This window comes from Branchiostoma lanceolatum, chromosome 4 (assembly GCF_035083965.1).
Source record: "Branchiostoma lanceolatum isolate klBraLanc5 chromosome 4, klBraLanc5.hap2, whole genome shotgun sequence".
Lineage (NCBI taxonomy): Eukaryota > Metazoa > Chordata > Leptocardii > Amphioxiformes > Branchiostomatidae > Branchiostoma > Branchiostoma lanceolatum.
Window position 1 is genome coordinate 25198679 of NC_089725.1, and position 24925 is coordinate 25223603.

Here is a 24925-nt window from a genome sequence, read left to right on the forward strand (position 1 = left end):
CCCGTACAGTCTGAAAACTGACGTATTCACCAGAGTTTCCGCCTCACTAACGTGCACAGAAGAAAACAATTATTTTTGGTAAAATCTAAGCAAATCTATGATAACAGACATGTGTCGGTACCCAGGTGATTGTTTACGACCAAGATTTGGGCAATATTTTCAAATTTGTAGGCACTAGAATCGTCACAATCAAACAGTGACCCGCAATCTGGAAGTAAATTTTTCCAGCGGCATTTTTGGTATATTTTTCCCCAAACTTTCACAGAATAACTTTATAATGGTAATACTTATATGTTTTTGTACACTGTGTGTAAATTTCATGGAATATAACTCACGAATACGAAGGCTAGAGCGTTGAGAATAGACTAACCCTCTCGTCCGCGCAGCGCGGTGCCGCGAAGCTAATCCGTCACCATAAATCAATGTGACGCACTACTTCATACCCGAACTACTATTAGGGACGGGGGTCGCCCATTAATACTGTGTTCTGCGACCTTAACTTCAAGGCCAACTAACGGACCTCCGTGCAAGCATTCACTTTTGCCTGCAAGCTCGGTTAAGTTCCGCTAGAGGGCAACTCTGGAAGACTCATATACTAGTAACCTTACACTAGTTAAGGGCAAAGATTTCATGCAGCTTTAGATTTGATGGAGAGTATCCTTTTCTGTTTTTGTGTGTACCTGTAGTTACATTGCCACTAGAGTGGCAGGAAGTGAGTGAGTGAGTGAGTGAGTGAGTGAGTGAGTGAGTGAGTGAGTGAGTGAGTGAGTGAGTGAGTGAGTGAGTGAGTGAGTGAGTGAGAAAATGACAGCAAATGTCAAACTTGCCGGAGTGGCAGGAGTGCAGAGATGGTAGAACTAGGCATTAATTAAACATCACAGTCCAGGTCATTGGGTCAATGGAAGAGGTTACTAATTCACGGGGAGGTATTGTTTTTGGTCAGTGTCTTCGCAGTAATACAATTTCCATATGCTAGTCACGTTCACCTTAGAGCGACAGGAAGTGATCCGTTCTCACGCGGCGGACATGATAGAATGAAGACGAGGCCAATGAGGCAAAGAAGCAAAAATAATGTACAGATTTAGTTTTCCTCCTAAATCACATTAAGTTTTAAAATATGATATCCAAGTATCAATATTACAACTAAGGCCACAGCAAGTAATTTTTATGGATGACATCAGCGCGCTCATTAATTTTCGCCTGATTTCGAAATAAAAAACAAGAAATTTCATTGCCCTCCGACGGTGGTCAACATGCCAAAAATTGGCAAATATGTCGTAGACGTTGACAGTCTGAGGTGTTTCATTGCATATGAATACCCAGTGTAGTTCCTGCCCATGCTGGTATAATACCAAGCTGTTTTCTGCATTTGTTCTAGTAAGGACATTATATGAATAATTGGGGGAGGGGGGATCTAGATAATTGAGCTGTATACACAAGGTGTTTCATCGCATATGAATTCCCAGTGTAGTTGCTTCAAATGATGGTACAACAAGCTCTTCTCTGCATTTCTTGTAGTTAGTCTATTGAGATGTATACACATCTACAATGACATGTTTACACCAAATCAAGGAAGTTTTATATTATATATGAAACCTCATTGGTTGAATAAGGGAATAAAAGACCTGTTGGTCATGATATCATATTTCCTCGCTTCAATTCTTGTTTAACAAGACATATGATCTCAAAATTTGAAAATATAGGAATCTTGTTTTTTTGGCCCGCCTTGTTTTTTTTTCGCCCTATCTCATTAATTTTGGAGTCTGCGGAGGATGTCATCCATAAAATCTACTTGCTGTGGCCTAATGCAATGTACAAAAAAGATGCAGCAATTTAGAGCTTCGTTGACCGATCCCATACTCTCCGCCCTCCTCTGTCAGAGCGTAGAAATGCAAAATAAAAACATAGAAATGCAAATATTTGACGGTCATGCAGCCACTTCCTCATCGGTCGATTCTCTAATTATCAGGTAATCATTGGCTAAACTGGTAATTGTGATTGACAGTTAGGATCGGTCTAATGTTTGCCACAAGGGCCTCGTTTTCATTCTATCATGGCCGCCGCGTGAGAAAGGTCTATGTATTTGTATAATCAATGAACTAGTTAAACAATGCATACGAGAAACTCACGGAGTTGTGAGATCTTCTAACTATTATGTTGGAAAAAGATTTTCAAAACTGCTATTGTTCACGGGGACGTATCAAGTTCCCCTATTTTGTCATATATTTTAATAGTCTGATACGTCAGACTGTGATATAAGTGAACATATTTCAACACGCACCAAAATACACAAGGACACACACAAAAATACATTTCAGTACAGGTACCATTACCCGCTATACTAATCCCCGAGCATAGTTATGTTTCGCCAACGAAACATATTGTTTTTGTCAGGTTTCTTCTCCTTCTTCTTCTTCTCCTTCTCCTTCTTCTTCTCCTGTCAAATCTTCACATCGCTTCTTGTCGGTCGTCCGTCGACCAAATTAGCTGAAATTTGGTATGCAGGTAGAGTACGTGTATACCCCTAGACCTAGACCCTTTTTAAATTTTTTTGATATAAGTTTTTAAAATGATTTTATGGAGGTTTTTTGGTCATTTTCAGACAAAAGTCGCACATGATGGCCTCCAGTGCCGTGGTGTTGAAACCTGAGGACCTGAAATTTGGTTTAGTTGTGCATTGGATATTTACCCAAAGGACCCCATTATTTTTTCTGGCATACACTACTTCAAAATGATTTATTTTGCAATTTTTTAAAGGAATTTTTGGTTATTTTCTGTAGGGGGCCAGCAACAACTAGGTCATACTGTAACATAAGCCTTCCCCTGTCTGGGAGTTAAAACCAAGCAGATGTCAGGGGGTACCTCTACTAATGGTATTACAGAAGGTTATATGTACCTTATGTTACATGGTACGGATGTTATATTTGAGATGTAGGTACCCATAGGAAAGGTGACTACACCTGACAATTACTTATGCTAATGAGGACCTAATTCGCATAATGTATGCATAACGTTGTATGTCCCTTACCGTAAATGCTGCGGATGTCATCTTTGAGATGTAGGTACCTTTAGGACAGGCGAACACACCTGGCCATAAATTATGCTAATGAGGACCTCATTTGCATGATTTATGCGTATACTTGTAATTCCCTTACCGGAAAAGCTGCACATGTCAGATTTGACATGTACGTACCGTTAGCAAAGGTGATCACACCTGGCCATGAATTATGCTAATGAGGACCTCATTTGCATAATTTATGCAGAAACTTCTATTTCCCTTACCGTACAAGCTGCAGATGTCATATTTCAGATGTAGGTAGCTTTAGGAAAGGTGCACACGCCTGGCCATGACATATGCTAATGAGGACCTCACTTGCATAATTTATGCATGATGTTGTATTCCCCTTACTGTAAAAGCTGCAGATGTCATCTTGAACATGTAGGTACATGTAGGAAAGGTGAAAGCACCTGGACATAACTTATGCTCATGAGGACCTCATTTTCCATACATTATGCAGAAAGTTGGATTTGCCCAGGAGTTATTTTGGGACAGCCCACTTCTTGCATGAGGAGTATGGGCGAAACATCCTGAATTTGCTCTTAAAGCAAATGACGGCCAGTCTAGTTGGTTACGCATTTTTGTATTAATCTGATATATATTGAGTCGTACATCAGTGAATTCATTAACGTTATATGATGTAACATTTTCGCATACAATCTTTATCTATGTATTAGAAATATTCCAGTCCAATATATACATGAAAAAAAGAACTTGACCAATTGACCGATTAGAAAAGTATCTGTACAGTTCAGGGATGGCAGAATGAGTATACCCCCTATAGCGATGTTGTCCGTACGATCATGACCCGTTTTTCATGGAAATGTTGGTCGGTGACGTCACAAGGATCCTCCAAATCGTCCTCCACGGGTTGAGTGAAGAGGCGGCGGGCTAGCAGGCCCAACAGCAGCATTTCCAGAACGGTCAGGACGCTGCCGATAACTACAGAAAAAGGTCAACGTGAAAACAAGCGGTAACTGTAGCATATAAACAAAAGGTAGCTTTCCGTGAATAGTTTCATCAGGTTGGTAAGTCACTGAAGAAAAAGACTCTTTTTACACAACCAAGGGATTTATTCAACCAAGGAGGTTACCGACGTTTCGGTGACCCTCTGTCACCTTCTTCAAGGCAATTCTGACTGGTTCACATAGCAATGCAGCACAGGTGTTGCTGCTTATACATATTAATGAGATGCAAACGCAAAATATTTACATATGTACAAACACAGGGGATGACATCACTATGCGGTCCCAAACGTACAGAAGTGTAACACATACACAACTACATATCGATCAACAAACAATGCAACGATTATTTCTTTAGGATGCGGTCCCAAACGTGACTGAGTCTATATCCCCCCTCATCACGGTTCATGACTGGAGCGGATTTCCTGATCCATACAGACTCCTTAATCCTGTGCTGCATTGCTATGTGAACCAGTCAGAATTGCCTTGAAGAAGGTGACAGAGGGTCACCGAAACGTCGGTTGAATAAATCCCTTTGTTGTGTAAAAAGAGTCTTTTTCTTCAAAAGGTAGCTTTGCTTGTACATATAAACGTTTATTATTGGACTATTGATTCAGGAAACTCTAACATATGTACTGATTAAGGACACTCTAATAAATTTTCCAAAGCAGCAGAGTTTCAAGCCAACAGTATACGCCCTCACGATCAAATACACCCATTCCACCTTAACGTTTGCATTGACAAATGTAGTACCTTTTCTCCTGTCCGGTCCGGTGAAGATGGTACCGGGACCGCAGCCTTTGCCACCAGGTATCCTGACTAGCGACAGGACGAGGGACTGCAGCCTGGTGAGCCCCATGATAAACATGACCACGGCTAGCTTGGGGCGGAGTCGGAAGGCCGAGGCGTGCGGCATGTGTGTGGTGACGTTCCTACACACACACGTTATGCTGTACACTGCCATCAGGACGCTGACCAGTGGGACCACCCGTAAAACTAGGTCGGCTGACGCTGTGTCCTGCAACACACAGGCGTCAACAACCTGCCACACATACAGGACCTTCTTACGACCTTGCTCCCGGTCACTCCCCTAATCATCATGAGGCGCCGCAGGAGCTGGGTCGAAAGTAGCCTGGAATTCATCCAATTTCAGCTCTAGTTCAATCTTCTGATAGCATTCAACCAGAATATGACTTGTCCGACTTTGGTCTTTCACAAAATTACAGTCGGCTGGCGCAGACGACCTTTAAAGACCAATAGGCTTCCTCGCCACCCGACTCCCACGGATGACATTGCTCACGACTTACTCACATATAGGTCGGGAGGCCATGGTAAGATATGTGTGACAGGGTTCATGGTATACACATATACTAATGTGCAGCACCTGCGAGTATTTCATAACTATACTATCATAAATCTATATATGTAATCCATTCCATAAGAAAACTCAACACATTCTCTGGTATCGGTGTTACAAAGTTAAATAAAAAGATTATCAGAGCCAACCCACCTGGTTGCTTCCCTGCCCGCTCCGGTCTGTGGAGATGAGAGTGGAGACGTAAGTCGTGACAGGATACACCACCGTCAGCTGCAGCACGCCGAGATGGAACCTCCTCAGCAAAACCCTGCAGCACACACAAATGTGGGAGATAGAAACTGTGCTCTCAGTAGACCACATAGTGAGTAGGACATGTGTTACGAATCATACCCAATAAAGAAGAGGAACCCACGTGTTCCTACATCAGTCTCAGGCTAGCCTGACAAATCGCGCTCCTAGCGGTCCTGTAACCGCAAGGGGGTCAGTAACCTCCGGTCGAGAGCTTGTGTAAACACAGGCTAAGTCTCAGGCAAGTCACGACTCGAAGTGGACGTACATTTATCATAAGTAATACCGGTAACAGCTATCCTTTCCAACACAAACACTAATCTCAAAGCGGATGTTGCGGTCGTAACGTTTTCAGATCTGTTTTCTTTTCTGACAGTATGCTACCCCAAAGTAAAATACTGTCGGAACAAAATCAGTAGATCAGAAACGTTGCGACGACTTTCTACCCCAACATCGCATGGTACAAAACAAATCAAGCAACTGGATATCTAAATTCTAGATTATCAGACGTTTCAGACCACATCCAATATCGGTGAATGAGAATACAAGCCTCCATCAACGTATACGCGTACCCCAGCAACAACTTGGGGAAAACAGCAGAAACACCAGGAAGAAAGTATTTTTCAAAAGACAATGGACAGTGTCAGCCCTCTGCATCTTCAAAATACTAGAACTGCTTCTACAAAAACGTATTTTTAAAAACTCTGTCTACAGAGACCAACATCATACCTGCAATGCAGTGTCAATATGCTAAACTGAAATTGTGTAAATCATATTAATGAGGCCCCTGCAGTGACTTACATGTTGAGGGGTTTAGGGTGAATACAGACGCAGCAGCAGATTGGCAGGGTGTTCATCCGGATTTTGAGTCCACCGATGCTTTCCACGATTCCACGTTTCCCGCCCAGATAATCCACCATCAGGGTGAAGACCTGGTATATAGCCAGGGACAGGTACCTAGTCATGGCAACAAAGAACATCTTATCAATCACGGGGAGTAAAATCCGATGGAAAAAAAAGCCGTAACCCGTAGGTAAAATCACTGTTGGCATGTTTTCGTAATTCTATTTTCAAGTCTACAACAATCATTGGATAATGTTCACAGCTTCCCTTCGCATCGACGGAGCCATATCTTACTATCCAAGCAGAGGTTCGGCTCCGACTTGTTTTTGACGTCTTTTTAGGTGTTTTTGGCGGGCTTTCTATTTTGTCCCGTTTTCTTTGTGCCGTCAAGCTAAACGTTTGTGACGTCTTTTCAGGCGAAAACGGGACAAAATAGGAAGCCCGACAAAAACGCCTAAAAAGACGTCAAAAACAAGCCAGAGCCAAACCTCTGCTTGGAGAGTACTCGTATTTGCACATGATTCAAAGTGCTGAGGATTTGAGGGGACAAATCTTGACGTATTGGAAGAGTAGCAACTCCTTGATGATTTGATACATACAAAAACAGGCCATGTTCGATGGAGAATTTTCTGTACAAGCGACAAGAAAAATCTTCGTCAGATTTTATTCTGTCCATTTTATATTTCCGCACCGCCTTCGTTTTTTCTCCGCCCTATTATATATATATATATAGGGAGAAGTGGTAATATGTGTGTGCCGTTTTTCTGCTCATCAGTTAGTTAAAGGAAAAGGCCAGCTTCACTAATGTTGACAACACCACGCTGGCGCTCGCCCAGGACTTCCCCTATCCCACATCTTTAAGATGGTTGCGCTTCTGAACCAAACAACGTCGCTCTGCCTCCTACAGTGTTAGTTTGCTCGTGTGCTGGCGCTGCGCCCGGTGCCCCTGTGCTGTCAATCGACTTTTGTAACGCTATCAACAGCGCTTTCACGGCATCCACGTCTTTACAGTACCAGCTTTGCCAAGTCGGGCAAGTGTCACCGGTTTCTGCGCGTGCTCACTGTCGTGTCCCAGGAGACTCCTACAGGGTTGTTCCATCATGATCGGGGGAGGGGGGCTGAGGCTTATTTGGTGGAGTGGGCGGGTGCTGGAAATAATTTGGCTGGAGAGTCTGTTGGCAAAATCTACTCCATGGTACTATTTTCATCTGCGAGGCTAGAAGGGTAGCATGGGTATTGAAGAAGTAAAGTTTGCCTTCTCCGGTTACCATATTTGACCCCTGCACTCACCACGAAGCAGCGAAGTCGGCGACAGCACAGGCCTGAGGGAACCACAGACTAGATGTGGCGGTTGTACTTATCACCTGTACAGAGAGAGAGGCCGTCAACGCAACCGTCAGATTCAGAAATACAAGCAGGTCGTTCGACTAGATCTACAGGTGTAAAATTTCGCTCTTAGTCTACATGTTTTCTTATGCTTCCACATATTATTCAATATAAGACTTGCAAGTTCCACGTCATTTTACCAATCATACTACCCGTTTTGTTTCAGCAGAAGATGAAGCATATTTTTTGGTGGCTGTCTTGCTGCCAACGGTTGGTAGCCCCGGGTGACATTTTTGTGTCCGACATTTCCACAATGATTTTCCTTGTTACTGATGCCTTCATAATACTATTCCCCATATGCCATATCCATGCACACATGATGCACACATGTTGCACATATGTCCTTGGATTTCCTGTTTACTTGAGTGTATTTGACAGAACGTCTTGCTGGTCGCTATTGTTGCCAGTGTTAGGTACAATATCGAATTTCATCAATAGAATAAAAGACGTAACAAACTTAAAAGATAAAGCATCTAGAACAGATAAAAGCATCTAGAACGGTTGATTAGTCCACGTCTTCACTCCGTCTGTCTTCGACAGTGCATGTTGATCGTATTCCGAGGTTCAAGGTAAATAACTGGTAATACAGACAGGACTTGGCAGGGTAATCTCAGTGCACTTACCGGGTACACGGCTAGAATCTTAAGCATCTTGCTCCTGCGGCGTGCGGTGAACGGGTTCCTGCAGAAGTACAGACATTCCTCCAGGTACAGCAGCACCGTTATCAGGGACGCTAACGTCCCCCCAAACATCACCACAACAGCCGTCACGTCCGTGGACACCTCTACGGTGGTAAGAGGAGGGGGGGGGCGTGGAGAGAGCGAGACATAAAAATACGACAATGGAGTATTTCCCACGCAATCATGTTCGTTACAACACTATAAAAAAGCGGATGTAATGTATTGTAACAGTTGATTTATGTCATAAGTGTGTGGAAGGGAAACATGTAAAGGTGATTAGCACCTCAGTTTTGTCCTCCCTTCCCCATTGTCTGTGATAAACTCAAATAAAGAAATAAACAAACAATTGCAATTATCTCATGTACAACTACGTTTACGGTTAAACACGTTTTAGTTGTCGCATGACGGATGGTTTAAATCAGCTGGCGAGACAGAATCATATCTTTGATCCACAAATAGAGGAGGTTAAAAATAAAGAGCGCGGTGATTGATGTAACGTTTATCTTCAATTTTGCCAATGGCATTCCTATTGGCTCCTTCGCGTTTGTAGCAAATGATATAATCACGTTTAGAAGAAGTAAGGAATTCAACTTTTACAGACGTTTTCATCACAAACCGAAATGATCACAGAACGTTGATGATGGAATAAATAGAATCTGACTGAGGCACCGAAGACGTCAAATCAGACCATTTAGAAAGCAGTTTTAGTGCATGCATCATGAAGATACTGCAAATGACGACGGCTGATGTTTTTATTGTGTGATGAGACGAATCTTCAAACGGGTTTATTTATTTATAAATCTTAAGGTAGTCCCCTCAGTTGACTGAGTAACTGATACTAGATGCATATTGATATTGGGTTAAGGCTGCGAATCTCAAACTGATCGAGATAAACTTGTCTGGAAGGCCTACGGCTATCCGCTTATAGTTTTGCGTGGCTTGAACTCCACAGACTTGTGAAAGCTGCAAAAAACTGCAGAGAAGGATCAACCTGACCTTGAGTGGGTCGGTTATAATCGCAACTACTACCCAACTGAGTTTGTATGTGTGCGTCTTTCCAGTGGATCGTGATTCCTCTTATTTCTGTTTCCAATTCTGTTTCCAATCTAGATGTCGAGTTTACCTGTTAGCAAGGTTACCCAAGTGCCTTTCGGAAGCACTAGCAGTGTAGCACTACGTTCCTCAAAAGGTTCCCCAAACCTTTTCTCAGGGGGAAAGAAACTTTAATCATCGCTGAAAGTACTTATAATCCCTTGATTACTTCCTGGCGTAACGGCAACTCAATATTGTGTTCTACCAAGCAACCGGGAAGATTGGTCAGAAAGAAATCCCCTGGGGAAAATTACCCGCTAAGAAAATTACAGGTTGGTGCTTTTGTGTGTGTCGGCTTACAGCAGCCATTGAACTGGATGTTAGGAAGTATGAACTCGAGAATAATGAGCTGAACTAGAGAGAGGCAGACCACGTCGTGACTGTTTTCCCAAACAGATTGCTCAGAGTGGCAGCGCCGTGAGACCTTTCATGCGTGGGTTACTGGGACAACCTGGCGTTAGGCCCGTGCCGGAGAAGGGCGGAAAGTTCCAGGGACGTTGCATCAAAATATGGAAAATTGCGATCGCCATGAGGCTCCATTAGGCACAGAGGAAATCGTTAAGATTAAGGTTCTTACGAAAAAGAGAGAATTCGTTTATCAAGATTGAATGGCACGAACCCAAAACAATTTTTTGCACGATCCTTCCCGCACCCTGAGCAACATCCCCTCACAGAGGCGTTTTGTTTCCTTCTTCTACGAAGCAGTGAAATCTGATATGCATCTGATATGTTTCAAGAAGAGCAATACAGTATTTGACCTCATTTATTACCTTCGCCGAGAAGGTTATGCAGAGGGTAGCGTTTGTATGTATGTGTGTATGTAATGTACAGCATAACTCGAGAAGGCTTGGATGGATTGTCTTGATATTTGGTAGGTGGGTAGGTCTTGATGAGACTAGGAAATGATTAGATTTTGGGTCCCCTAGCAGCTTGTTATGGTACTGCAGCGGAACTTCCTGTTTTGATATCTCGTGTTCTGGACATGCTATGGAACTGATTTTTGAGTGGTAGATAGCTCTTTGGACAGAGAGTAAGTGGTATGGGTTTGGGCCCCCTAGCGGCATTTTTGGAACTGCAGGAGCAGGTTTTGCATCTGACTTTGAAAGGGAATAACTCAAGAAGGGCTTGATGGATGGCAATGATTTTTGGTAAGTAGATAGCTTGAGTGATGATGAACATGATTACTTTTTATGCAAATCAGTATCTAATTTGCATAATTAATGAGGAAAGTTTATACATCCGCCAAATTCCATGATAGGACTCTGAAACATGTGACATATGTAAGTGAGGAAGAGAGAAATATTAATTGATATGAACTATGTAAATGAAGACCTCATTTGCATAATTAATGAGAAAATACTATAACTCAAGATGGCCTTGATGGATGGTCATGATTTTTGGTATGTCGATAGCTTGTGTGATGCTTAGAATAATTGGCCAATAATTATGCAAATCGGATTCTAATTTGCATAATTAATGAGGCAACTTTAAAAATCTGCTTTGTGCCATGATATGACTATTCAAATTGTAACTGAGGAAGAGAGGAATGTTGAAGATAGAAAATATGCAAATGTGGGCCTAATTTGCATACTTTAATGAGAAACTACTATAATTCCATACTGGTAAATGACGGAAATTTCATGCATTTAATACTTTTTTTGTGGCATCAGAAATTTTTTATGTGAATGTGAACATCGTTGAATCAAATTATGCTGATAAGGGCCTCATTTGCATAATTGATGATCACTATTAGCATCACCTTCTTTGTTAAGCTCATACTTTGTTAAGCTCATACTTTGGACATGTCATATTTTAAGACAATCAACTGGTATGATTTATAATTGATGAGAAACACTCCTAATACGTCATAATATGTATTAACTAATCTTTATACCTCGTGTGTGTGTGTGTGTGTGTGTGTGTGTGTGTGTGTGTGTGTGTGTGTGTGTGTGTGTGTGTGTGTGTGTGTGTGTGTCTGTGTACGCTACTTAATATCTGACTGGACAAGTCAGTACAGCCTACCAGTTACACTAGTACACTCACGTAATCTCCAAGCAGATCTACTCCGTTGGCGCGCTTTTGATACTGCTTTGCCACCGATAAATCTACTTGGATATTACACTCACTCGCTCATATTCACGTGCTCATTATCCCTCGTATTTCATTCGAGTCATGGTAGAAAGAAGTACTTACGTTCCACCCTGTCGGCGAAGTGCGGTAATCGGGCTGTACAGTTGAGCGGCATCTCTTGGGCGGAGTGGTTCCGGGTCATGATGAGAGTGTTTAACGTCATCACCCGGAGTTACCTCGGAACAGTCGTTGGAACATGCGGAGCGAACCACGTGACTGTAGCGTCGTGCCTCTTCTGTGTGGATTATTGTTAGGCCTCGCCAAGGGGTTCACCCTCTTACCATGTCACCTGCGTGGGGAAGAGAACAACACGAAGGCAAGTTATGCCCGGCGATAAGAGGACGCCGCACGGCCCGGGAACGTGAATCTCCGGTCAGGCGTCCATCAAGGACCATCAAGAGACACAGGTTCAATTTCAACTGTTCAAGCCAGTTGCGGCACTTGTGGAGAAAGTGATGTAGACAGCTGAGGCACGCTAGGCCCCGAAGTGGCAGGTCATATATACTGTGATAACCTTAGTAGTTGACCCCTCCCCCACATGACACTCTTTCCTGGTACGAGGAATGACAAGATAATAACACGCCGCGAGCTTTATGACACGGCCTGTGACAAGACGGTATGCCTACGAGGCCTGGAGGAGCTAATATAAAACGTATCGATAGGAATGTTCCCCAGATGTAATTACTTCATCTATACACATCGCTTTCAAGTGACAACAATTATCAAGGTCACACGGGGACCACACTCACGGTGACGAAGCTAGCGTTAACAACCACATTGTCAAGTGATAAGCCCAAGGCTGACCGGAACTCGCATTTACAGTACATGGCCGCAGCATTCACCACTCACCGCTGGTCTAACGTTTCCTGCAGTGACGGAGAAGCTGCCTGCTCTCATTCCACATGTAACCGTTTCGTGTCGTACCGGCATACATCCAGGCCGCGCGGCGTGCAACTACGCGTTGACCCTCTAATGTACATTAGCTACAGCAAATACCAGCCGTCTTCACGTGATCAAAGTATGATAATCACGTGCGCCTAATCTCCATACCAAGGTCCAGCGTTGACAGGTCTCTTTTCCCAACGTTTCCTGGCTCCCAAGCTTCCAACTGAGGCACAATGAAACGGAATGAACCGGCATGAAGGTCAGAGGTCAGGCAGGAGGAAGCAGATCAATGGACAATCACAATTGCCCCTGATCCCCTCAAATGCGCCTTCTTCTGTGGCAAATGAGCGGTTGCTATGGTAATGTGAGGCCTGATATACGTCGTGATGCAACAGCTGCGAACAGTAAACAAACCACCGGCAAACCTCTACTTCAAGCAGTTGTAATGTGATCCGGTCAATGAGAAACAAACCATCATTATGAGAGAGAAAAGAATGGCCGACTATTCGATAGGGGCCAGCATTCCCAAATAAATGATAGATATTATAGAGATCGGAGGTCTGGCATTCAGGCTATGCGAGCTTGTGTCATCTAACGAATCGAAGGAATGAGGTGGTCAGGCCACGTGTTAGCTCATATACATGTATATGTAGATTATCATCAATATCATCAAGTGTATAGATCTTACTGAAAATGCGTGTCCTACCAGATATGCTTTTTCATCTCTTCATGTTGTTTACAAAAATAACCAAGTGCACAACTTAGCACAACAACATCATTAATATCCTTGCATTATAAGATCGACTCTTTATCTCTAGATTTCTAGACAACGTATTACTGTATCTCATACCACTGCATCGAGGCAAATTCGAAGATACGGGCACAGGTGATACAGACTTGGTATCACTTGGGGTTGTCCATTTGCGGAAGGAGGGTCTATTCAAGGAGGCCATTAAGGTCTGTTTACATTGGTGTGTCTGAATTCCACTGATCGAGGTCACCAACTATTTACCGCTGTACTAGTGTGGCGCCCAAAATAACAACTATGCAAACGCAATTCGATCGCCAATCGATATACGTACCGTTACGCCCATTCATGCATCTACAACTCAGTCAGGAAAACTTTAGATAAGTCTTGGGGACTTTTTATACACCCACTCCCACACCGTGATGAAAACCACCTGAATGATCCATCTTTTTTTTATTACGTTTAATAGCTCTGCGAGTCTTCCTTGATTTGGAAACCGGTTCAGTCTTCGCACTGGTCATTCAAGGTCCGTCCCCAACTTACACAAACGGAATACTAAGTTCCTCTGGCAACCAAGAGCTACAGAAAACCAGTTATCCATCTGTATTTTGGGCACAATCTTAAATCATGTTACAAGAACTCCAGTGTGAACAGATGTATTTTATAGTTAGTACTTCATCTGTTGACCAAATTATGGACCACATCATGAAACACCTCACTGTCACTATACACACACACAAAAAATGAAAATCAAACGGGCTGAAGATTGGTTGGTGGGTTACATATACTAGTACTGCCTTGAATAATGTCAGGGTCACACAAGCACACACATCGAAGGCAACTAATGCGAATTCAGCTTTGTGAAAGGGTACAAACACACCGTGTGTATTGTTCTTGGACCTTGTAACTAAGATCTTTAGCTGCTTTACCTGACTAAATCAATTATTCAAACTCGAGTGACTTACAACAAAGTACAGTACCACAAAGGGGTCTTTGCTCTATGCTCTAACTCCACATGCATAGCTAAGTAGGTTGAACGGTATGCTAAAGGCTTTGCTCAGATGATATGCTAAAAGCTATGCTCTAAATCCTAAGTGCCTGGCATACAACAATAACGTTTTGTCCTGCAAATTCTATTTTCCTCGGGCACAAGACGTCGCAGATCCCTTTACGGATTAGCAGACAGGACACAAACAGAATACAAATTTTGCCTGCTGTGTCAAAATGACCTAGTACCTCCATGAAGAAGCGAACAAAATTGCTCAAAACGCCAGAGTACATTACTCCCGACATTATACATGGCTCATCATGAAACGTACACGAATAGCCGAAAAGAAAGGGGAAAGCGCATGGTAGATCAATTAAATGTTAACTGAATAAAAACAAACTTCTACTGTATATCAGAGTCAAGTGGGTGACCGTTAATCTCCGTCTCGTACTCCTTTGTAGGCCTTCAAGGAGCGATTTTCAACATATAGGACAACATATACTATAGTCTATGCCGCCCTAGACGACCTCCCCAACATTAGAACCTGGCCTATATGTGTGAATCGAGAATCAAGCGTTCAGCGTTCTGTATTCCCCCAGTAAAGAATACAGAAGTGCCAGCGCTCCTAGGAGGCCTGCTAATTAGGCTCAGAAAGTTAGAAAACCGTCGGATATGACATCGACCGGTCAGCGATATGGCGACGATCGTTTACGAGATGGCCACGCGCGGAGGCTACACCAACAGATTTTGTTGAGACTCACGGGGACACGCGACATTCCGTACCCTATGACACAGTTGGACCGTAGTAACATAACTTTTTAACTCTTTTACAATTTGTATACATGAAGATCCTGCCAAGTTTGATTACCATTGACTCAATGAGGCCCTGAAAAGAGCGCGGAGCAAGCCACTGACCCAAGCGGCTGGCTCTGCAATCTGCAGTTCTGGTGTGCCTTCAAAAATGGTAATTGAGCATTTGAAACACTGATCGAATGAGCTAGAGTAGAGCATAATAATTTGAGGGGGGGGTGCTAAAAGAACGAATGAATATGAGGAAACGAAGGGTGGGATATCAGTGAGACAGTCTATTTTTCCGCTCACAAATAAGACCAAGGCCGAAAACACTAAGTAAACATGAAATAACACAATTCCTTGCAAATGACCAGCCCTTCAGCGCGTACTACATTTTTCTCACAGTAGCTTAAAAGTAATTTATCTGTAACTGCATTGAATCTTCTAGTCTATAACGTTAGATTGCCAACCCGTAGTACGATGACCTACGTGACGAGTTTCGCTGGAACTAACGTTATAACTCACGTCATCTCTTGTCAAATCTGATCGCCACCGACACAGCCTCACAGCGCGGGTCAGTCCTAGTCGGCTAGCGCCTCAAGTCAGCCTCCATATTTGCTGGAATTCGAAGATTTTAACGTTAACTACCCACTTACCATTTGAGCGCTGTAGGTCCCTGTCTGAAAACACCGTGATCCTGTCAAAGATAGGCGTAAGTTTATTGCCATAGCCCAGTTTCATCGTCACCATTAGGCTGATCTTATTTTTAGAGGATATGACGCACTCGCTCTAAAAGGTCGAATGAATCCAACTTAGAGTAGATTGATGATCTATTCGTGACAATATTTCCCCCAAAATTAAAACTGATTGAGGAATAGGCCAAGATTGCGCCGCGCCAAGTCACTTCCAGACTGTATATATTATATACTCCAGCACTACGATGTGACGAGCTCACTGGAACTAAACCAGTGAGGCCTGTGTCACTTGTACCCCCTGGCCTCAGGGCTGCAGCCTCGGTGCCAGCCTTGTTAGCTCTTCCCAATCATCACTACACCAGCACATCGCGATCAGCGTGAGCGGACTATAAAGCCCGTAAAGCTGGCTGGCATCCAGGCTATCTGACCACGACCGAAGCCTCCCTCTCAGGGTCAGCTCGGGTTGCACAGAAAGTGGGGCAAAGGTAAAGAACAAGGAAATGTTTTGGTAATCCCTGGCAGGAAGCGGAGGATGATATCGTTGGCTGTGCCATTCTCGTCTGCGTGACGCACTGAGCGTTAGTAAATAAACTGTCACAACATCGGATCAAGTCACTGTCAAACTCAGACACAGGTAAATCACCCACATTATATATATACAATACTCCGTATATTTCACTCGCATGTCATCATATGACAATTTGGAACTTCTATCCTTTGCAATACTTCAAGAATGCCACCCTTTGTAACAGGGCTACCCCATTGTGATAGCTTTCGGCTAGTTGGGTATATATTGGGTAATATAGCCCTGGCTGTAATTTTTTACTGCCGAATAAATAAATCAAATCAAATGAAACGCCACCCTGCGGTGAACAGTTGCTAAACCTGCGATAATGACTCACCTTTTCCTTGTGCCATCCTCAATGACTCGAGACTATACTAAATCAGCGTTTCCTGAATTCAACGTTGATCAATGTTAACGTTATCTCTTACCAACAAGGATCTGAATTTGAATTGGTAAGTCGGTTTCAGGTTACATTTTCATATAAAAAAGCGCCCTCTGGCGTAATACACCAGTTTCGCAGACAGTCGTGGAGCGTCCTCTTTCTTGGAAGTCATGGAAGGCTGATTGCAAATAAAACAAATAAAACAGCAGTATACAACGTGTGTGTACCTAACAGATAAGAAAATACACAAATACATTAAATGATACCTACAATATTCCTATATGTTGCTACTTGAGCTATTTGAAGGGTTTGACTTCTTTTCTGTATGCAATGGGAGCTGAATTGTCCAACGTTTTGGTAAATAAATGGATTGGACAGATAGTTTCTTGTTATTGGTAAGGTGTGAAAAGGTTGTAGAATATCTTTGCGATTTCTATCAACGATTTGCTTGTCTCCTTGGGTGAATGTTATGTAACGGTTATATGACCTAAATAATCAGATTAGAGACATTGTAGGCTTCGGTGCCGGATTTATCCCCATATGTAATATGCTGCTACGCTTATCTGTAGTGGAGATACATGTAAATGGTATATTCCTATTCCACCTCGGGGTATTTTGACTTCTGTTGTTTTAGTCATTACGCGAGCTAGAGGTGACGACTCACTGAATATGCGTCACGCCCTGACATAATCTGGGTCAGGTAACAACCACGGTGGATCAGCAACATTTATATGCCCCGAGGCCGTTCGGCAACCTTTTTGTGTCCGCTGAAAGAACTTCAGTGTGGTTCTTTGTATGTATATCCTTGGCTAGTTGCCCTTTTGTGTCCCCAGCCTAGACATGTGACGCGTCAGAAACCTCGCCGAGCAACTTGTATACCGGCCCGGCCAAGGAAACTATATATACCTCTTGTATGTACCACGCGAGAGGTGTATATGTACCAGACCACTGCAGCAGCAGAACACAGTGGACTATTACCGTGACTCAGCTGTACCGAGGGAGATATGACACCTATAGCCTGCTGAATCTGTTAGTCGTCATGCGGACATGGTTCACCAATCTTCTCCAGTTCGAAATTGTCGTCTTTGTGCTTGCAATGAGTCATTTCGGAGTGTTACTACTGTACAGCCATGGGCAGAGAGCCTCAGCACCGAGTGACGACTGTGACTGTGAGGAACGCACAGAATGGCGACGTATGAAACTGAGGTCAGTCAGTGCACAAACATTAAGCTTGTCTTCAAGCAGATCGTCTGGGGCCAGTTAAAAACCGAATTTTGCCCCAGTGTTCTGTTATGAGATCACCACATACCAGCGTTAAACAATCGATGCTATTTCTGGTGAGATTAGTTCTGTCTTGCTTGTTCCTCATTGTAACTTGCAATTTTTGTTTCCAAGTGGTCGACACCAATCCCTTAACAGCCCACTGAACCACCCCGGCACACACCCACTGCTCCCAGCCAGGTCAATTCAGCAGACAGACCAAGCAGTACACTAGTACGTGGCAAATCTCACGTTAGCTTAGTCTGTCTGTCTTTGATGTGGCATTATCATTACTGAAGTTCCAATGCGTCGGGTCAGGTAAGTGTTAGTTCTGAAAACACGTAACAGTTCAGAAATAGTATAGTTCACTAATTCTGCCACGCAGATAATAACAGGTTTATTCTTTGCCCCGGGCGATATTCCCATTGTTCGCCAGCCAAAGCCTCGTGTGCTACCACGTCTGCGGATACAGTTCGGACAATGCTCCTTTTAAAGGCCCTGTCACACTTGTGCGTATATACAAGTCCGCATGAGTTGTGTAATAATATGTTTTTGGTTTAGGTTAAGTTCGCAGCCGAATTAGTGATTTCTTAGGTTCGATCACTTGGCAGCACAACAGTGGGTGAAAGTAGAAAACAACTTTTTCCCCCGCAAACCTTACTTAAACCAAAAATGTTAATGCGCAACTCACGCGCACTTGAATATACGCACAAGTGTGACATGGCCCTCACATGCATTCAGTATTACGATTCGTGGTTATGAAAGTTGTTTTCATCATTGTGCCAGTTAGATTTGCACTGCACAATCCATTGACAAATACTCGCACGATTTTTGTCCAATTGCCAGACCAGACCAGTCTTGTATGAAATACTTGTGTGTTCTATTTATAGCCCGGTGATCGATGAGAGGCAACAAAGGTTATTGGAAAACAACTCATTACAAACCTTAGAAGCTACAGAGAAATCACCGACCCCTGTTTTAAAGGCTAAAAAAGAACCTGGATCGGAAAGGTGGAAGGTGTGGATGTGGAACGGGTTTGACTTCACCACACTTCGGAACATAAGGTGGGATATTTCTTTATTAGACTTCTTCATTTACAAGATGAAGGGGGGGGGGCAATGCAGGTGATTCCTCACCTCTGCTAGTTGCCTTCCCTGAATATTGATGGCTCGTTTCTTTGTTTCTTACGCCGTTATCAGTTACATGTACATACAAATGTACATACATTGGGATGTGCCGCCTTGTAATCTTAGATGTAACATACATCATCAGCGTAGTTTTATGTCAGTGGTTTCTTGAACAAAATGTTGTTGAAAATTCAAATCAGCAGGATCAACAACTAATGTGACACGGTATCCATGTGGATTCATTCCTCAACACCGTTATATGTAAGCATTTCAAGATACAATACTGAGTCGTTGAGATGAAGTATTCATTGATTTCGCAGAGAATCCATCTTGGAGAACACCAATGTCACCACCCACTGGTACTGCTCCAAGGACAACATGCCGCTACATTCAACCTTCAGGTTTTATGATGGAAAACAACAACACAAAGTCATGAGAGGGACTTACCAGTACCTACCACAGGCAAGTATACAATGTGGGGGAAGAGCTAGCAATCCCTCCCTGTAAAAATATAAAAATTACCTTGCTACATGCTATAGCTACATGCTGACCTAGGTGCCACTTGGCACTCCATTGTGAACAACAACGCGGATATACTGTGCAGCGAGTACCGTGTGTTTGCACATTTAAGTCACTGATCAAAGATATGCTTGACAGATTTTGGAGTTCGTCATATTCCTTCCTCTCTGATTGGATAGATTTGAAGAAAAAACACTAATGATAAAAGATAAACCTCCATATCTAATTCATCATTTCACGTGTATCTGTCTCAAATTGAAAAATATACGTAATTCTATGTGTCTTCTACTCATTTTCGATACCCATTGTGTTTATTACCGATTAAAATAATACTAGGTTAAAGGTTTTCCAGCCCACTATTTCTCTTTATGACAGTGGAGCTGTTACATCAACCGCAGAAGTTTTAGGCTAAAGGAACACCGAACAAAAGTTAACCTACTCATGTGTCGTGATGAAATGTTCTGTACTTTACGAATGAGCCACGAATAACCGCGTGCTATATGCGGCCCGCGCATTTAGGCGTATACCTTTTATGGTGCCGCGAAATGATAAAATGTTTTTTCCATGTCCAGGAAACACATTTTCCCGACAAGCTGTTCCGAACCTGCAGTGTTGTTGGCAACGGAGGGATCCTCAACGGCGGAGGCTGTGGCAGCCAGATCGACTCCGCTGACTACGTGTTCAGGTGAGAACTTTCATCATGCCGGAAACGTACAGAATCGTCATACTATCTGTTGTGGCAGAAGCGGCGACTCTTGTAGAGTGTGTTATCTGCTGGGAGCCCTCCACAAAAGTCGCCACGGCTACACTGTAATGTGCTTTTTTACAAAGCTGCGAGTGTTCTAAAACGCAGCATGCTAGCACGTACTTTAATATCACATGCATTTCTTCCAACAACATGTAATGTTTCTCTCAGCTCTCTCATATACCTTATAAGTTAGACGCCATGGACAGTTGTTGATCAAATGCCCCCCCCCCCTTCATTCTTTAGAATCAACTTGCCTCCTGTCCATGGAGACTACCAGAAAGATGTCGGCAGGAAGGCAAACTTCGTCACCATCAACCCTTCTCTTCTAACAGAACAGTAAGTGTGAACGAAAAGTATCTTCTGGCATAGAGTTACGTGTGAAGAGTGTGCATGATAAAAGAGTGTGTTCTAAGAGTGAGTGTGAATGGAGATCGTGATCTAGGATTTTACATATCAACAGATAGGTGAAAATGGACGATCATTTCGGTTAGGGTTAGGGTAAGTATGGACATTGGATATAGATATTGATATCGTAACTTTTTGAAAAAAAGATATTTCACCTGAAACTCGACAAAAATACAGAGCAACAGGTGTCAAAATATGCTGGACCTGTTGACCAGAAGCAAACAAATTACCCTGACATCTTTATACAATCCCCGTGCCCCTCCCTGATACGCCAAGTACACTATAACCAAGTCGACCATTTTCTGTTTAAAAGGTATGGTTCGCTCAAATCGGACGTAGGTAGACAGAACTTCACTGCCATGCTTGACTCCTACCTCGGCCCGACTACCTTCTACACACACCCGTTTTACAACATCAACAGCAGACAGATGGCCTACGCCGTCCTGCGAGTGGTCAAGAACCAAACAGCAGACGACGGGAAAACGGTTGTCTGGTCACACCCTGGCTTCCTCCAGGCGGCAAACACGTTCTGGAGAGAAACCGGGCGTGTCAAGGTCAAGAGAATTACCTCAGGTTCGTTCCTGCACTGGTAGAACAAGTAATATCCCCAGGCCCGGTCCATAGTAATTTAATAGGATTGGTTAAATCTGAATACTAGATAGACGCGGTCACATACGTCGTGCGATCGTCGTACGATCGAAAAAACTGCATGGGTATTATTCTTAGGATAGCCATGCATGTGTCCTGCAAATTTCAGCTGTCTTGTTGCCAAACAGGCTGTTTTAAATCCTTGTACACACTTGGTTCTGTCAGAGCCTGATTGAAAATTGTGTCACAGTCTTAACATGACAAATATGACCGCGCCATAACATAAACGTCTTGTAGTCACACAAACTTCTTATATAACATTTCTAAACACTCTTTCTACTGGTACTGTGCCCGATGTTTTCCAGGTCTGTTGGTCGTGACCATCGCCCTGGCCATGTGCGAGGAGACCCACGTGTACGGCTTCTGGCCCTTCAGCACGGACCTGGACGGGAACCCGCTCAACTACCACTACTACGACCGCGCAGTCACCCTCCGCAGTAAGGTCGTCTCGCAGAAGAACCAGTGGAGGGTGGTGGAGATGAACAAATATCACAAGATGAAGACCGAGCACGACAGACTGGCGAGGCTACACGAGATGGGCGTGGTCCGGATGCACGTGGGGACGTGTGACGTCACAGAACAAGACGATGAACGAAGTTGAAACACGAAGTTGAAAGAACGAACTGAGAGAAGACTGCCAATCTTAAGTGCTGTTAGTAAAAGCGGTTTTAAAGAAGACAACTCCACGTCAGGGTTTTGGGATCGTCTATCCTGATTTTATCTTGAGATTAAAAGAAACAGACATGCATATAATGTCTTCTGTAGGAAGATGGCTGATGCTTTCTGAAAGTTTCTCACCACAGCTTAAATTTTACTCGCCGTGAGCAACAGTTTTGTTCTTTTTTTTGTTCTTTATGTTAAAGATATCCTAATATATCCTGTAGATATGGGTAAAACTTTTGCGCCATGTGCAAATTTTTTTTTTTTTTTTTTTTTTAATCTTTCTTTATTCACGTTTTAACAAAAACAAAGAAAAGCATGGCAGTTTACAAAACAAAACAAAGCACATGAGATACCACAAAATCAAAACATAAAATCCGGGAACAAAATAGTTGGTACTGAAACCCCTAATGCCCATATATAATACACATATATACACATATACCTATATATTTAGAGAGATATACATACATACATATATATATATATACATATAGATCTCACAAAGATGCATACATATAATGATATTTGCATACATATAATAATATACATATAATAATAGATGCCTACATATAATGATATAGATGCATACAAATAATAATATATAATATTTATTCACAACGAACAATTAAATTTCCATCATTTGTCAAGAAAAAACTGTATTGAATTTTCCCCACTTCCCCCTATGTTTATGTATTTTTCCTTGTCTGTTTGCAATATTCAATTCTAATTTATAATAGAAGGAAACAAAGGATATAAAGGCTGGTAAATTCAATGAATAATTGCGATGTTTAAAGACAAATATCTTACCAAGCAGAATAATAACATTCGACAGAACCGGGCAACGATCACTTGAGATACCGAAAATTATACTAAGTGCATTAATATGCAAATGAATATCAGTGATTTCGAAGAACCAGTCGTCCACCTGTCTCCAAAAATGTGCAGTTTTATGACAGTTCCAAAATAGGTGGACAACCGTTTCTTCTTCCTCTTTACAGAGACTACACAAGGGGGAGTCTATCAATCCCCATAGATATAGTGTTTTGTTACATGGTAAAAATTTGAATAACAATTTGTACTGAAACATACGGCTATTGGAATCTATGGATATTTTATAGGGCAAACTATACACATCACGCCATGGTAGCGGGGTGTCAAAATATTCTTCCCATGAAAATTTAACCTTTTCAGAAGTTCCCCATAAGCTGGCTTCATTCATGAAAAATAGGTAGAGACATTTATTAATTTTACAGTTTCGAAGCCAGCCTATGTTTCTACACACAGGGAGACATACAAACAAACTTGGAGAGTTCTGTTTCAGCATGGCTTTCCAAGTAGAAGGGATGGCCGAAATAAGTTGGTTATATTTGAATTCGGAAAATACATCCCCAAATTTTTTGATCAGATCATTATATGATAAGAACCTATTTTCTAAGTCCAAGATGTCATTTACAAAAACAACCCCCCTACTAAGCAATACCTGAGAAAAAAATGGTTTTCCACTTACAGTTATATTTGAATTTAGACATAAAAGCTGTTGTTTTACCTCAACCGCCCCTTCGGGTGGTCTAAGTTGGAACCTCAACCAAGCCTGTATTACATGCGTAAAAAAGGTACTTATAGGTGATCTTTTTCCCATAAGAGATTCAAAATCCGCATTTTTAAGCTGAGAAAAAGGAAACAAGTTTGTGCGAAATATAGAACTAGATAAGAAGATAAGCTTGGAGCAAAACCAATCCTTATTCAAGTACAGTTTTGGTAGCCAAGAGCCTTTCAAGGTTAAATCTACAGCCCGCAAGTTTCTAAGCTTTAGCCCCCCTTGTTCATAAGCAGCATACAATGTTTTCCTTTTAACCCTCTCGGGTCCATCTCCCCATAGAAATTTAAAAATCTTTTTCTCATATCTATCAAAGAAGGTAGGGGGAGGGGACGGAAGAGAGGTTAGTAGAAATATAAATTGAGGTACAATTAAAGTATTGACCAAAATAATTTTGCCCATAAGGGTTAAAGATTTAGATTTCCATAGCATTAATATCTTGTCAATCTTTACAAATTTTCGATCAAAGTTACTTTCTATGATATCAGAAAAAAGCCCTGGAATATGAATTCCAAGAATGTCGACAGGACCATCTGTCCAAAGTATCGGCAAAGAGCACGGTAAATAAAAGTTTGTACCATTTAACGAGCCAATCCTCAATATTTTACATTTATCAAAATTAGGGCATAATCCTGATAATAAGGCAAAATTTTCTAAATCGTTGACCAATGCATACAGACAGCCAAGTTCTGGAGTAAGAGGGAAGTTGGAATCATCCGCATATTGAGAGACTTTAGATTTAATTCCAAAAGTATCTAAGCCTTTAATTTCTATGTTATTTCTAATTTTTATAGCGAGCAATTCAACTCCTAAGATAAAAAGATATGGAGATAGGGGGCAGCCTTGTCGAACTCCGCGGGACAGGTTAAAAGACTTAGAGATATAACCGTAATTTATAATTTTGCTAGAGATATCGTTATAAAGAATTTCTATCCATGTTATAAAAGATTTCCCAAATCCAAAATATTCTAGTGCTTTTACAATAAAGTCTAATCTAATAGTATCGAAGGCTTTTTCAAAATCTGCAATGAAAATTAAACCGGGCAATTCATTTCTCTCATAATATTCCATAATTTCTAAAATTCTCCGTATGTTATCGCTAATACAACGCCCCTGTAAAAAACCAGTTTGGTCATAAGATAT

At 42.2% G+C, this 24925-nt stretch overlaps 2 protein-coding genes across 4 annotated transcripts; one reads left to right on the plus strand and one right to left on the minus strand.

Moving 5' to 3' along the window:
* Nucleotides 1-2181: 2181 nt before the first annotated feature.
* Nucleotides 2182-13211, minus strand: LOC136433626 (organic solute transporter subunit alpha-like). Its single transcript, XM_066426020.1, has 8 exons — nt 12610-13211; nt 11824-12049; nt 8482-8642; nt 7763-7836; nt 6431-6586; nt 5534-5648; nt 4777-5041; nt 2182-4000 (listed from the first exon to the last, which is right to left on the minus strand). Exons 2-8 carry the CDS (start codon nt 11921-11923, stop codon nt 3837-3839), a joined length of 1035 nt encoding a protein of 344 aa, XP_066282117.1. The 5' UTR covers nt 11924-12049; nt 12610-13211; the 3' UTR covers nt 2182-3836.
* Nucleotides 13212-17559: 4348 nt separating this feature from the next.
* LOC136433627 (alpha-2,8-sialyltransferase 8E-like) lies at nt 17560-22346 on the plus strand. Of its 3 annotated transcripts, XM_066426021.1 has the most exons (8): nt 17560-18021; nt 18211-18309; nt 18966-19139; nt 19523-19664; nt 20294-20406; nt 20713-20805; nt 21188-21447; nt 21828-22346. In XM_066426021.1, exons 1-8 carry the CDS (start codon nt 17729-17731, stop codon nt 22121-22123), a joined length of 1470 nt encoding a protein of 489 aa, XP_066282118.1. In that variant the 5' UTR covers nt 17560-17728; the 3' UTR covers nt 22124-22346. The 3 variants fall into 3 exon arrangements, with proteins under 3 accessions (XP_066282118.1, XP_066282119.1, XP_066282120.1); XM_066426022.1 differs by lacking the exon at nt 18211-18309 and having other exon boundaries at nt 17561-18021; XM_066426023.1 differs by lacking the exon at nt 17560-18021 and having other exon boundaries at nt 18217-18393.
* The last annotated feature ends 2579 nt before the right edge of the window (nt 22347-24925 follow it).

What these genes read in the sequence shown, in the direction of transcription:
- LOC136433627 (XM_066426021.1), top strand. Translation starts at nt 17,729, where the DNA reads ATGTACCACGCGAGAGGTGTATATGTACCAGACCACTGCAGCAGCAGA. An exon ending in ACAGACCAAGCAGTACACTA is followed by an intron (nt 18,310 to 18,965) that starts GTACGTGGCAAA and finishes TTCTATTTATAG; the next exon opens with CCCGGTGATCGATGAGAGGC. An exon ending in CTTACCAGTACCTACCACAG is followed by an intron (nt 19,665 to 20,293) that starts GCAAGTATACAA and finishes TTCCATGTCCAG; the next exon opens with GAAACACATTTTCCCGACAA.
- LOC136433626 (XM_066426020.1), bottom strand. Translation starts at nt 11,923, where the DNA reads ATGACGTTAAACACTCTCATCATGACCCGGAACCACTCCGCCCAAGAG. An exon ending in AGATTCTAGCCGTGTACCCG is followed by an intron (nt 7,837 to 8,481) that starts GTAAGTGCACTG and finishes CTCTCTGTACAG; the next exon opens with GTGATAAGTACAACCGCCAC. An exon ending in GCCGACTTCGCTGCTTCGTG is followed by an intron (nt 6,587 to 7,762) that starts GTGAGTGCAGGG and finishes TGCCATGACTAG; the next exon opens with GTACCTGTCCCTGGCTATAT.